The 14956-nt window shown below is 39.1% G+C and overlaps 1 protein-coding gene across 1 annotated transcript in view; it reads right to left on the bottom strand.

Annotated features, from left to right (window-relative positions):
- LAMA1 (laminin, alpha 1) overlaps nucleotides 1-14956 on the bottom strand; it is a 217941-nt gene that overhangs the window by 43087 nt on the left and 159898 nt on the right. The window contains exons 37-47 of the mRNA XM_006868714.1: nucleotides 13474-13684; nucleotides 13165-13281; nucleotides 12667-12830; nucleotides 10142-10277; nucleotides 9457-9550; nucleotides 7776-7892; nucleotides 5724-5906; nucleotides 5272-5426; nucleotides 3337-3480; nucleotides 2241-2374; nucleotides 532-682 (exon numbers count right to left, since the gene is read on the bottom strand). Of these exons, the coding sequence (XP_006868776.1) occupies nucleotides 532-682; nucleotides 2241-2374; nucleotides 3337-3480; nucleotides 5272-5426; nucleotides 5724-5906; nucleotides 7776-7892; nucleotides 9457-9550; nucleotides 10142-10277; nucleotides 12667-12830; nucleotides 13165-13281; nucleotides 13474-13684 (1606 nt within the window). The remainder of the gene's footprint in view (nucleotides 1-531; nucleotides 683-2240; nucleotides 2375-3336; nucleotides 3481-5271; nucleotides 5427-5723; nucleotides 5907-7775; nucleotides 7893-9456; nucleotides 9551-10141; nucleotides 10278-12666; nucleotides 12831-13164; nucleotides 13282-13473; nucleotides 13685-14956) is intronic.

The following is a 14956-nucleotide window of genomic DNA, read 5'->3' as shown; positions in this document are numbered from 1 at the left end:
AGGATTTGAATCCCTGTAGGTTGACAAAACTTTGTTTTGACCTGATATAAATTGAAGAGTGAAGAATTTGGGGGGAAGAGTTAGAGAGATGGTAACACTGCCTTCAGAAGTCTATAGCTCCAGATGGAGTATATGTTGAGAAACAACAGCTTCAAATTTTGACACTTTTGATTAATGAGGGTGTCTATGATTTTATAGCAATGCTTTGACTTATCCTCATACATTTTTGTTGTTGTTAATTGCCATTGAGTCGATATCGACCCATGGAAACACTGTATAGTGTTTCCAAGTAGCAGCCGGTGAGCTTGAACTGCCAGCCTGTGGTTCAAACCAACCATGGAGTCGAGTGCATTAACACACAGCATCACGCAAGGTTAGTGGTTCAAGCTCACCAGTCGCTCCTCGGAAACTTTATACAGGATCTCTATGGGTTGGAACTGACTCAATGGCACTTAGCAACAACAATCCTCATATATAAGTTAGGTTATAGATAGTAAATCAGCCCTGTTTGGAGAGCTCTCAGAACTGTACCTTGATTTGTCCTCCAAGTCCTCCAACAAACATAAGTGTTGAATTGTTTATATCCAGAACCTTAGCTGTTCCAGGGGATTTACTTGTTTTTGTTGGTGGCTTTTGAGTTGAGCTGATTTCCTTTATACTCAATGAACCAGTGTTTCCAAATCTACAGATTACAAAGAATTGCAAAAAGGAACACTTTTAGAATTTCAAGTAAATTGTAGAAAGTTTCTACATCTTTTTCATACCCACCCTCCCTTTGTTCTCTCTGGTTTCCGTTCTGTATCACTCTCCCACTCCCCAGTCCACTTTGAAAAGTCTTGTAGAGTATTTCTTCTAAAACATACACGTCACCTTTCAGATTCCTACTTAAAACAGGTACAGATAATGAGTTAAACAATATTTTGAGGCCTACTGTCTTCATTAGTACTCTTGGTATGGTGCTATAGGATCAGCACTAGACTGCAAAACACAACATTGACAGTTCAAACCTACCAGCAGCTCCTTGGAAACCCTATAAAGGGTAGCTAGGAGTCAGAAGCAACTTGACAGTACTTAGCAACAATACCACCTTCATTAAAGAGCTTTGAGAGCATAGTGGATTACAAAATGAGCTATGAACCACAGGTCAGTCATTCTTCAGGAGAAAGATGAGTCTTTCTGCTCCTGTGAAAATGTACAGCCTCGGAAGCTCTGTATAGGGTTGCTGTGAGTCAGAACCCACTTGGTGGCACACCACAACCACCTCTATCTTCATTTTCAGTTGCTGATAATGTCAAAAGTTAAGTCCACCTCATGGCACCCTCATGTGTGTCAGAGTAGAGTTATGCTTCATAAGGGTTTTGAGAGCTGACTTGTGTAACCAGGCATCTCTTCTAAACCACCTCTGGATGACTCAAACCACAGCCCTTCTGGCTAGCAGGCAAGCATGTTAACCATTTGCACCACACAGGGACTCTACTACCTTGTAAAAACAAAGCAAGATACAAATTCCAGCAACAACAGCAAACTACAATCCTAGAGAAAAGTTGAAAAGAATGACGCACCTCAAATTGCTAAATGTAGTTTTCTTTGGTGAGGGGCTTTAAGGAAGACTTTTGCTTTGTGCTGAATTTTAAGAAAAGGTATATCCATCTTGTATCCGTCATTTCTGTCGTCTACTTCTTCACCATTGCCAATCTCACAAAATTTCTACCATGTTGTCATTTATTCCTCTATTAATACTTCACTGGACTGGCTCCATCTGCTTCACCACTACCGTGCTCAAGGAGACCTAAACTTTTAGCTGTTTCCCTCTTTTGGATTGTTGATTTGGGGTAATAGAGTTTTACTTCTTCTTCTGTTGTTGTTGTTGTTATGTGCCATGGAGTCGGTTCCGACTCATAGTGACTCTGTATAGGGTTTCCGAGGCTGTAAATCTTTACGGGGGCAAAAAGCCTCATCTTTCTCCTGCGGAACGGCTGGTAGTTTCGCACTGCCGACCTTGAGGTTCGCAGCCTGATTCGTAACCACTATGGTACCAGAGCTCCTTTTACTACTTCTATAATAGGGAAAAATTCCTATTCTCTATAGCTAATCTAAACCATATATTCCTTGATTATAATCTGACTTCCTAGAAGTTTCAAAGCCTATTATATATTGTTACAAGCATGTAGTTACTTATAAGATATTAGGCAAATGCAATTTAATATAGAGTCATGCTAGGAGAGAATGTTCACTCTTACCTGGTTACATAGATAGTGTGCCATTTGTTGTTATCAATCGGGAAGTCTGAAAATTCCAATCTTGTGGACCCAGAGCCCACATCCCAGAGGAAGGCCACCTTTCCTCGTCTCATCTCCACAGCCAGGAAATCCTCCTGAGGCAGGGTATTGAGGAAGGGATGAGTTTATACACTTGACGTGCTTTCTGAATTACCAAAACACTAGAGAATGAGATTGTACAGTATTTTCTTCCAAAATTAGAAAAACCAAAACCCAAAAAACAATACTCCGGTTGTCTATAAATGTTCCCCTCCTTGGAGCTGGACCAAGACTCAGATCCTCTGGAATGGTAACCACTACTGTACACTCTCAGCTAGCTCGTGACTGCATGATCCTCCCCAAGGCCTCTTCCAAGCACAGCTCCCAGGTAATACCCCTGCCCATCTGCAGTAGGCCATAGAGCACCTTTGTGCTTACTTGTTTCCCAGTCATTTACTGAGGATGCAATGACTTGATGTGAGACACATAGTAAACCAGGAGCTGTGGCTCCCACATCAGAAATGTGCATGCATTTTGCACATGATCTTCTAAGAAGTCATGGCAAGTAGCATATGGCCTTCTAACATTTTCTGTCCTTACACACCCAAAGGTTCTGGCCAATTCCTACTGGCACAGGGGTGCAACCAGGGCTTGCTCCACAGGGGGCATTCCCTCTGGGAACCCCCAGAATCTAAGCTTGAAATTTGGATATGCCCAACTAGGGTACATGCCTCTCCTCTCCTGCTGATAACCACCAACACTGATTTTACAGACCCAAAGCTGAACGCATTCCTTCAGGGTCACAATGGGTCCTGCAGAGTTCTGTTTTCAGGCTTATGATTAAGATGGTAAGGAGATGAAATTTTCTGAAATATCATTTTCCTTTTCATGAGGATGTACCTTTGTCATGTGATTATTTTTAATCTAATGCCACTAGTTAAGCAAAAATTTAGCTCTCTTAGCAGAATTTGTGATTTTTCCCAAGACCATTCCCCCGCCCCCCCACACACAAAAAATCAGTTCCAAAAATACATATTTCCATAAGAAACCCGTTAATTTCTGCAGGCCTATAACTCACACTGGTGCTGCTCCCAAGGTAGAATAAAAGGTTGTCGGGCTCACTCGTCTTAACATTTAGTGTTAAGGTGTTGTAGTTAGTAGAAGAAATCTGAGGCTGGTAGGCCCGAATGCAATCTCTATCTGCAGACACAGCAACTTTAATCTGCAGAGAAAAGGGGAAGCATCCCCATCATTTCATGACAACATTGGCAGCTCACCCAGAGCTCAAACTGGTTTTCACTGCAAGACAACTTCCCACCTTGATAGCTCATGAAGGCTGGGGTCTCAAAAAGTGAGACATCAGATAATGGTGAAAATTATCCTAGTTCACAAAGTGTTTAAATATAGGAACGTCAGTGATGGATTTTTAAGAGTATTTTAAGTAGGAAACTATTGTGCTCTCATAAATTTTAATTCCTGAAAGCCAAGGACCATATCCAAGCCACCTGAGCCCTCAAAGCATAAAATGGATAGTCAACAATCATTTGGCGAATAAGTGAAGGAGTGATAAATGTATTTATTCAGCAAGTATTTATAGTGTGCTTATTATACTTATTACATATTTCTGTGTTACTGTTGTTTAATATCACAGAGTCCATAGCAATTTTGTATATGGTTTCTGAGAGTGACTGGTAGTTTTGAACTGCTGACCTTGTAGCTAGCAATCCAGTGCTTATCCTACAGTGCCACACCAGGATTCCACATATTTCTATAATTAGTAGTTATTTGTGTATATACCTTATCTTAACCCTAAAGATTATAAGATTGTATCTACCATAGCACTAAGGAGCCCTGGAAGTACAGTGGATTCTGAGTTGGGCTGCTAACCTCAAGGTCAGCTGTCGGAATCTACCAACCACCCTGCTGGAGAAAGATGAGGCTTTCTGCTCCAGAAAAGACTGACAGCCTCAGAAACCCATACAGGGTCACTAGGAGTCCAAATGGAATAGATTACATGGCACTTAACAACAACTAAAATAGAAGCCAAAGCTCAGGTATATAATCTACATACGTTTTCAATAGAAAGGTCCCTTGAGAGAGAACAAAGAACTCCTTTCTCCCAGCTGGACAGACTGAGATGACTAAATACAAGACCAGCAGTCCCAGTTATTCCCCGAGGCCCCATGGGCAAGACAACCACGTGTTCTCTCTCTACTCTTGCAGTTTCCCTGAAACGACCCTCCTTTAGAACACAGCCAGTGCTGTGAGCCCTGCAGGCCATAAGCACATCTGCAAGCTTGTGCTGTCAATGTGCTTGCGTCCTGTGGCACATTTGAACTGCATCTGTGTATGTACATCTCCCAGAGCTGAGGTCCATACTGAATGGACATTCTAAAGAGTACTTGGATTTGTGAAGCTGAATTGGTAAAATGATCAAGTGACATTACATGCAACCAATGGAAATCAGAGTAATGATAGTACTTAGGCAACGTATTCTATCCCACTAGGTTAACAATTATAATCTATAAATCTACATTGAAGCTATAAATGGAATCCCTGAATGGTATGCACAGTAAAAACTCTGTGCTGCCAACCAGAAGGTTGGCAGTACAAGTCCTCTCAGAGGCACCTCAACACAAAGGCTTGGTGATCTACTTCTTAAAAAAAGTCAGCCATTGAAAATCCAATGGATACAAGGGGCTTTCATGGATCAGGGTGGACTTGACATCAACTGTAACTGGGTAGTTATAAATAAATAACGGTAAATCCTCAAAAAGATATGGAGATTTCTAAAAAACATATTGAAGTATACTAAATAAAGTATCTTAATGAATACACTTAAAAGATGCTATGAGAAAGTGAGTTTTATTGAGAGCCAGGTCAGTAGGAGTTCTAGGAGACTGGGGTTATTGGGCGCCATTTCTACAGGAATTCCAGGGCACCTGGTGTTACTCAGAGCGCTCGTGTTCCTACAGGAATGCCGTGCAGGGTAGGATAGGAGCCCCACACTCACAGAAGCAGCTTGTTTCCGGGCCTGGCTGATCAGCAGTTTAATTTCTGATAGGTTTCTGCTCAGGTTCTCTTCTAATATCTTCAAAGGCTTCAACCGATCAAACAAAAGGTTGGCTTGTGTTTCCACATCTTTAACTTTTCTTCCAACTAACAAAGCTAACAAATACAAGGAGGTGAGAGGAGGCAATGAAAGTTGAGGGAGGGAGGACAAAATAAATCTGTTCATTTATTCATTACTAATTCATCAGAATTGTAATGGATATACTACAGATTATCTTAAATAATCAAATCCTTGAAATTTTGGTAAATATATGAGAAGTGCATTGTCTAAGACTGCTAGAGCCTTTTGACTTTTGACTGTGAACAGACTGTGGCGCTGCGAGTTTGTACTTTACAAGCTCAGAGTCTGCATGGTGCCAACTCTGACAATGTGAACAAAAACCACTGACGTACTGGTCTCTGAGGAGTCGCGCATGAGTCCATTTGTTTCTCGTAACGTGGAGTTCACCCTGGACAGGACAGTGGATGTATTCAGGAGCTTTTGGCTCAAAGCCACAACGTCCCTCAGCGTGTTTGCTGCGCTCTGGTTTGCAGATGCGGCCAGCTCTTTGGTGTTAGTTTCTTGGTTTCTGACACCTGAAACGAATTTATACTTGAGCATGCACTGGTGATAACACATGGGGAAAATGTAACACTGGAACAAATAAAATTTTACAGAGAAATGCACTTCAATATTTCTTATTAGTTGAATACAGAATGGGGCTATGTTTTCATGGCAATGCTAAGACTGTCTCTCATGTGCCTCTTCATTACACAACTAGATCACAAAAGCAATGGCTAATTCCCCTGTGCTCAGTGTTTTACCTTAATAAGCTAAACTTCTTTATCCAGTCTCTTTTGTCACCCCCTTTTCATTTTCACTAAACACTGTCTTCAAATTACTCCATGTCTGGATAAGAAGGTTTGGGAAGTTATTTTATTCACCAGTAAAAGTGTTCTGTGCTGGAGGAAGCAGTGTTTGCCTATAACATCAACCAATTGCCAGATAGAACAGCAAATTGTAACTCCATGGTTTCCAGACAAAAACTAGAATTCACAGTGATTCTATAACACTCTGGGTGATGTTTTGATGCCTGGTGTAGGGCTATAGGATAAACATTGAACTGTGAATCATCAGGTATACAGTTCAAACCCACCAGCTGATCCTCAGAAACTCTATACAGTGTTGCTTTAAGTTGGAACCAACTCAACGGCACTTAGCAACAACAACAAATTATCTATTTTAAGGAGCACTAGTGGCACAGTGGGTTAAGCACTGGGCTGCTTACTGCACAGTGAAAGAAAGATGAGGCTGCCTGCTCCTATAGAAACGGAGAGTCTCAGATCCTACAAAGCAGTTCTATTCTTTCCTATACGGTCATTATGGGTTGGAATTGGTTTGATGGCAGTGGTGTGTTTAAGCACAAACAAGGCAACACATTAATATTAGAAGAATCTGCTGAAAGTATATATTTTGAGGGTAAGTAAAAAAGTACAACCACAGTCACAGAGACATGTTTAAATAGGTTTTGTCTGGAATAAACCTATGCATGGATGAACTGGAACTCCAGTAGCAATATTTTTTGACTTCCCTTCTAAGACATTCCCTCTTCTTGCAACTTTTCTGTAAGTCTGAAATTATTTCTGAATAAAAAGTTTTTTAACTGCTTAATCAGTAACTGTTACATTGCCCTTAACTTAAGAAAGGAAGAAAATGCCAGATAAGAAAATTTTCCATTGATTTAAAGGTGAGGAAGAAGTCCAAAGCAAAGCTCCCTATAGTTGTTCCCATGCTTACAATGGAACCATGGCGACAAAAGATCTTTGGAGATGAGTTTGGGTATCTTTTAAGACTTTCAAAACAACAACAGCAAAACCCCAAATGCTTATTAAGAGTTATAAGACATTTGAGGGACTGTAAATAACACCCCAGAGCACAATGATTTTGTAAAAGTTACTCTAATTAACATTTTAATTAGTACTGTATTTCCAAATCATCAATATTAAAGTGATCCACGAGCCTACTATAGAATGTTTTTATTGCCTCATGAATACAAATAAATTTCCACATTTATAATGAATTCAGCATTTTCCATTAAAGCAAATGAAGAACATTCTAGCTTCTTTACTTACTGACCTCTTTGAATTGCTCTTCTTTCTTCTATGGCATGGGCCAAGTTTATTCCCAAAGTAAGCAATTAAGATGGCAGCATGAAGTCTCTAAGGCTTTTGCTTTTATGAGTACAATTCTAGCATTTCAATGCAAATGTTCTGAAGTTATTTGAAAAAAAATAGCCATCTTAACTTTCAAATCAGACTTCTTTGCAAGTCAAAACTGTATCAATCTCTGTCTCATTTAGAGGTAGGACTCATAGTCAGCTGAGCAGCAGCAGTTTCTCAGGCTCTTGTGTAATAGCTTTGCAACGAGAAGGTGGTAATTAAATCCAGAAATCCCTTTCCACTTACCTTCAGGGATTGCTCTAAGTATCAAGAGTGAGTCATTGACCTGCCTGGTAATTTTATCAGCATTCTCTTGAAATCTGTTTACTGCTCTTTTCAATCCACTCCATTTCAATGCAATACCTATTTAAGAGGGAAGAGGGAGAAAAGTGCTTCCTTTTAGGTTAGCCTGCCTACTTATAATAGCCACCAAGGCAATGACTTCCTTTATTACTCCTGATCCCATCTACACAAATGACAGTTTTGCACACAGACTCCCAATATTAAAAGTTTTGCCAACAGACAATGAGTTTATAGAAGCTAAGAATGGGGTTTTAACTTGTCAGGTTACTTTCTACTTTGCTGATTTTCCTTTTTACTAATATATCCTCCTAAATGTCATGTTGAATTTACTTAAGTTCAAGGATAAACAAATGTGTTCAGATCACTCAGAGTTAATCAAACTCACTAACTTTGTACCCATACCTAAATCCTGCTTACCTCTCTCCTTTAGGTTTTAAAGCTCCAAACTCCAGCTCCTGCCTATGGCTCTGCCTCCCAATCTCCCACCTGCTTCCCCTGCAAATGTTCCTCCCTTTTACTTCTGATCACCCCACTCAACCCAATCTTCTTCAAGCTTGACCAATTGTCAATTGAAACGTTTACATTTTAAGTTTCTGTTCATAATATACAATCACATTTGGATTCTGAATACATGGTCAAAAATACCATAAGAATTTAAGAAATCCTTGATGAGTATTGTAGTTCTGCCTAACATTTTAAATGCTACAGAGTTCACTATTTCATGGTCTAGAAAATATCTTTGATTGTTGTGTAAATTGAAACCACAGCTCATCAACATTGCTGTCAGTTTTCATGCCTTACGATCAGCAATGTGCACATTCTATACTGCAAGAAAACATTATTTCTAAGTGGTGTCCATAATAGAGATACTAAAGCCATGACATATCTGAGCTCTTGGTTCAGACAGCTGTGGAAGGAGCCAGTAGCAGACACGGAAGTAGTCTATTGACTCCTATGGGAAAATTGCTGATATTTTTGATATTTTAGGATATATTATGGTGAAAAGCATACTATCTGCTATAAAAATTTATCAGCCTACATAGTTTCTTTTGTAAGTATCTTATTCAACTGACTCTTGTTTTCATGTTGCATTATGTTTGTATAGGGTCATTATGAGTCAGAACTCACTTGATGGCACTTAACAATATATGCAAAGTAACTGCTTATCAAAATTCTTAGGAAGAACTAAATGCAATTAATGTGAAAGTTATGAGTCAATTATGATTTAATTTGATAATATCAAATATGAACCTGCCATGGGTCTAATATTATATTTCCTGGGAAATGGTAAAATTAATATCAAACATACCATATTTCTGTAAGGAACTGTAGACTACATGCAATCAAAGATGACCTAACCCAACAAATACTATGAAGAACGATGACAGCTCACACAAGCAAAAGCAATGAATGTAAAATCTAACTATAAAGAAAGCTTAAAGTGTCTATGGAAGATAAGAGATATGGACTTGAGTGTGTTTCTATGATAGGTCTGGAATAGTAACGTGACAACAAAATGCTAATCTGAAAATTACGTTGAAAAAAGGAAACATTCTTACAGATTGCTCAGGGATCTGCCCACATTCATTCTGTTTATAAACACTGTCAATTCCAGGAAACTGACCTTGGTGCCTCCTATTCAGGCCACTGCCTTCCCTCAGGTATTTGGAACTGCGATGGAGAGCCACTCTTCCATTAGAAACAAGGACGTCTGAGAACTGGAAAATAGAACAACTTGAACATAGTTACTGGAGGGCAGGTGGAATCTAGCTGGAGACAAAGAAGACAACTCTCTCCGAGTAGCCTCCAGTCAAGTTCCAACAAGAAAGGAAACTGGACAACAGAAAGAATACAAAGACTGTTAAGTGTATAAAGAGGAAAACACACATTACACAAAGATTTTACCACAGGTAAAGAAAGGTATCTCAAGCAAGTATCAAATCTTTGTCATGATAAGAAGTTGTGTAATTTTCCTCACCTCTACATCACTAGTCCTTGTTGTTGTAAAGTGCCTTCGAGTCACTTCTGACTTATAGTGATCCTGTATAGGGTTTCTAAGGAGTGGCTGGTGAACTTGAACCACTGATCTTGTGGTTCAAAGAGACGGTGCGGTCCACAGAGCCACACCAAGGTAGTTTTTCTAAAAATATTATTATCCTAAGAAATTGAAACCTATATATGATGATTGAAACCATACACAGATTCCACAAGAAAAAGACTGTCAAGAAGCATAGAGTTTGGCCTCTGTGCCTTATGGGAAAATCTCTGGAGAGTGCCTAGAGAAGGCATGCACACAGAGCATTCCTTACCAGGCTTGCTTCAGCTCCAGTCCTGAGAGCGTGGTTTGCCAGTCTCTCTGATTCTTCAATCAGGCTTTGAATGTTGGAATGGCCATAGACTGCATTGGTCACATTCAGGGACACATGTCTGACATTTTCCAGGCCGCTATCAAATTGGCAAAATTAGAGGTGTTATAATAAGCTAAATAAAATTTTATGTTCACTCACTAAAACTATAATTGCCTCCCATTCTTGAAAGTCTCCTCCTAGTTTTCCCTTTAAAACGTATCAATAATGATGAACAACATATGGATTCTCTTCGAACTCCAAGAGTAATCTTTGAGAAGCAGTAGCCAAGTTGTCATGACAACACTCACACTCGCTGTTTAATCTCTACTGAAAGAAGTCATTGCTATTTCCTGTCTTTTTGTTCACTCATCAGTTTATATCACCCTTATCTAAATTCAAATCCCTGCATATGGCTGTGATGCTGCTGCAAGTTTGCATTGAATATAGTCTGTCCTGAAATGCACTGATTCATTTTCAAAAAGCTTCCTTAGCATATATTGTTACTGTTAGCACTAGTACCCTTGTGCCAGTTCTGACTCATAGCAACTCTGTACAGGGTTTTTGAGGCTGTAAATCTTGGCAGGAGCAGAAATCCTCATCTTTCTCCCACAGAGAGGCTGGTGGGCTTTGAAGTGCAGCACTCCCAAGCATATACAAGGATGCAGAATTTTATCATTCAAATGGTATACACCAATTTGATGAAATTCACTAGAGATTTCCGAGATCGATCAGATAGTATTTTCAATCAGATGAGCTTCATTCTTACAAGTGGGCAAATCGCTTAAAAACTTGCCAACTGGTAATGGTGTAATTTTATCCAGCTCTATCTCGAAAATAAAATCTGACAATTGACACATGAAGAGTAAGTCACTTAATTTTCTCCCCAAAGCTATTGAGTTGAGTGATTCCCAAACTCGTCATGAACAGGTATTACTTGTTACTATTTGATTGGCAAAACCCAGTGATTAAGAAATAAAAGCTAGTGATGTGATTTAACCTTGCGCATTGTATCAAATTTCTTTTACAACTCTTATACTAAGTAATAGAGATTTTATTCTAGCTATGTGGGTAGTCTGAATATATTTTTCCCTTTTGGGAAATGATGAGAGGAGATAAAAAGAAAGAATTTAACTATGCAATCTTAATTTTTTATGCCTGATTCCTGTGGCATATGTACACCTTTGACACACGTAATTAAACACGTAATTTATGTGATACTCTATCTTACATTATTTTTATTGCTTTCTTTTGTGATCTAATTGCTTATCACCAGTATTCCTCAAATTGAAGAAGATACTTTCCCTTCCACAAAACACACCACACCACAAAAGCTAACATGTTTCCATGAATTCAGTTCCTTTCCACCCATACTTTAGAATAAGTTTTAAACAGATCAATTTACCAGTTAGCCCATAATATTATGTAAATCACCAATAAGTCCTAAGATACCAGTTCCCATGAGAATCACCTGGTCACATCCTTGACAAATCAAAACCTAATCTTTGAATTGGGGTTGATTAGGGATGGGGTGTGGGCAGAGGGTGAGGGAACAAAGGCACCAATATTTTTTTAAAACAGAAAGTGTAAATTTTGTTTAAAGGAATTTTAACAGATTAAAGACATATTTAACAAATATTCAAACATTGAAGATAAAAGAATTTTACTGCAGTGGTAGAGTAGACCTTCAGGCAGCAGAAAATGACCGGAGGTGGACTCCTTCAGGGGTTAAGAAAGAGACCTTTGATAACATCTATTCTACATTCTCCATCCATGCATCTTATTGTTGTTAGGTGCTATGGAGTTGATTCCAAGTCAGCAACCTCATGTGACCAAGTAGAACTGCTTCATAGGGTGTCGTAGCTTATAATATTCAAAGAAGCATATAACCCAGTTTTTCTCCTGCAGTGCTGCTGGGTAAGTTAGAACTGCCAACCCTTCAGTTCACAGCCAAGGGCTTAACCATGTGTGCCACCAGGGCTCCTTCCATCCACGCATAAAGCCATCCAAATCATAAGCTCCAAAAAAGGGAAACAAATGTAAAGAAATTAATATCCTTGTTCAGACACACATGCAACCTCTCAAAGCACAGAACACTTTAATAAGTGCTTAACAAACCTTGAGGGCTAGATATAGCATCATACTCATTTCAATTTCTATACACTTCCATTTGCATTTTTCATCATGTATTTGTTTTGATGTTGTTCAGTAAACTATGTTACCAGACTCCTACTTGACATGTACAGTGTTGTTATGTGCCATTGAGTCGGTTGATTCACAATGACCCTTCATAGGGTTTCCAAGAGCAGTTGGTGGGTTTGAAATACTGACTTTTAATTTATCAGTCCAGTGCTTATCCTCAGCAATGAGAACTCTCATGTTTGCACAAAGGAAGAAGAATGACTCAATATTGTAAAGAAGTAATCATTCTTATTCTCTTTAATCAACAGGGCATGATCTCTCAAATTCCTGTACAGGTGTGGGCTTACCTGTCCAGAACACCTGATAGTCTTTTGAGCTCAGCAGCATGATCCTCAGCTCTGTAGACAAGGTCAAGTGCTTTTCTTCTGGACATCTGCATGACCAAGTCATCTACATGGCCCCTAAGCTTTGCATTCCACAGAAGTAGCTCATCCCGGTGATTCTCTAACTGCTACATAGAGAAATCAAAATGTAAACATGTTGATGCAGACTCATGACAAGCTCATGTGTTTCAGAGCTCCCTAGGGCTTTCAATGGCTAATTTCAACTGTGTTCCCTAGGGATTTCAATGGCTAATTTCAACTGTGCTCCCTAGGGATTTCAATGGCTAATTTTGGGGAAATAGATCACCAGGCCCTTCTTCTGAGGCTCCTCTAAGCAGACTTGAACCTCAGTTATAAGCTGAGCACATTGAGCATTTTCACCACCCAGGGACTCCTGTAGATGTGTGCATATCTGTGAGGTGCATGCAGACCCTTTTGATACAGTTTTGAAGCTGTGCTTACATTTAGAGCATTTTGGGCAGCGTTTGCGTGTACAGTGGTAACATCTATCAATCCTCTTCCTTTGGCAATTAGCTTTGAAGTCAAGTTTTGTTCTTCTTGAACATGCAGCTTTTTATCCTGTAGCAAAAAAATCACCTGTTAAGGGTACTTTATAAAAGCAAGCCAACTTGCTAACACTGGAGTCTTATGCTTTGTGCTGAAGTTAATACTTGGTGACTCACTTTTTAAGGCTCTGATAAGGGTACAATTTACATTGGGAAATTTGGTCACTAGCTCTCATCCAAAAGGTGAGATTGGCTTAAGACTCACCTTGAATTCTTTCATAGTGGCATTGATAATGAGCAGAAGACGGCTGCTTTCCTGGGTCTTTGAATTGGCTTCATGAAGTAAGACTTTGCCTGCCTGCAGTTCACTGTTGTGCTTTGAAAGGAGGCTGTTGACTGCTGCTTTTAATGCCTTCAACTCTTCCTGTGGGTTCTGGTAATTGTTCTGGATTTGTGACAGCAAATCTTCAGCAGCTCTGATAGGTATAAATGTCTCAGATAGTAAGTAAATGGACACTAAAACTCAAATCTCTGAAACAATGTAAAAGGAATATTTACAAATTCATACCTATTTTCTTCTTGAAATCATGAATGATAAATACCAACCTTTTAAAAATGGAAACAATTGTGCTAAGACAGCTACAGGTATGGCAAATTTATACTTTATGGATTATTTTTATTCTCAAGATTGCTAACACAATTTTGTAATGGACTTGAAAGTAAGCATCCTACTGAGCCTGGATTCAGACAATTGGGACTCAGTCCATATGAATGATATGAGACTGCAATCTTTCATCGTAATAAGGTTACAAAATGGAAAGATGAAGGTTATCTAGTGATTTACCATGAATTTACCAATATGACATAAAATTTTTCTGCAGCTAGTAAAGAGGTGTTCCACGGGAGAAAGATGAGGTTTTCTGCTCCCGTAAAGATTTACAGCCTCAGATACCCTGTACAGGGCCGCTATGAGTTGGAACCGACTCCACGGCACATAATCACCACCACCACAGTTAAGAGGTATTTATAAAACATTCAAATTGTTAGAGACAGTTTGTACCATTGGTAAGTGCTAGCTTTAGAAATAAAAAGACACCATTTTTTTCCTCTTTCATTACATATGTTGTTGTTGTTGTTAAGTGCCATAGAGTCGGTTCTGACCCATAGCAACCCTGAACAGGGTTTCCAAGGCTGTAAATCTTTACGGAAGCAGAAAGCCTCATCTTTCTCCCGTGGAGCAGCTGGTAGTTTTGAACTGCTGACCTTGCGGTTTGCAGCCCGATTCGTAACCACGATGCTACCAGAGCTCCTTTGCATATAGGCTATCAAATTGTTTATTTAAATCAATTTTGAACTTATAGTTACATAGGAAAATACATTTTCACACTGCAAATCTTTGAGATGGTACATATATCCCATTAATTCTCTGCTTCAATGCATCAGAAGAACTTTCAAAAGTTTCACAGGAAACGCCTTGTAAAACATCTTGCCTATTCACAGACACCAGACCATTGGGTTACGACACTACAGAAAGCATTTTTTCAACAATGTATACTTAAACTCTAACAACCTGAGAACAATATAAGGAGTTATTTGAACATTTCTATTATTTTTAATGATAATAAAGATGCGTGAACCCATCAACAGGAACTAAAACAAAGTACATGGTAAATAGACAAGTATATCCCATATATTTGCCTGATCATGAACTGAACATTCCTTGTCATTAAAAAAGATATTTCTCTTGA

This window comes from Chrysochloris asiatica, unplaced genomic scaffold (genome assembly GCF_000296735.1).
Source record: "Chrysochloris asiatica unplaced genomic scaffold, ChrAsi1.0 scaffold00122, whole genome shotgun sequence".
Lineage (NCBI taxonomy): Eukaryota > Metazoa > Chordata > Mammalia > Afrosoricida > Chrysochloridae > Chrysochloris > Chrysochloris asiatica.
Note: the sequence above shows the minus strand (reverse complement) of the source record. Positions and strands in the feature narration are given on the sequence as shown.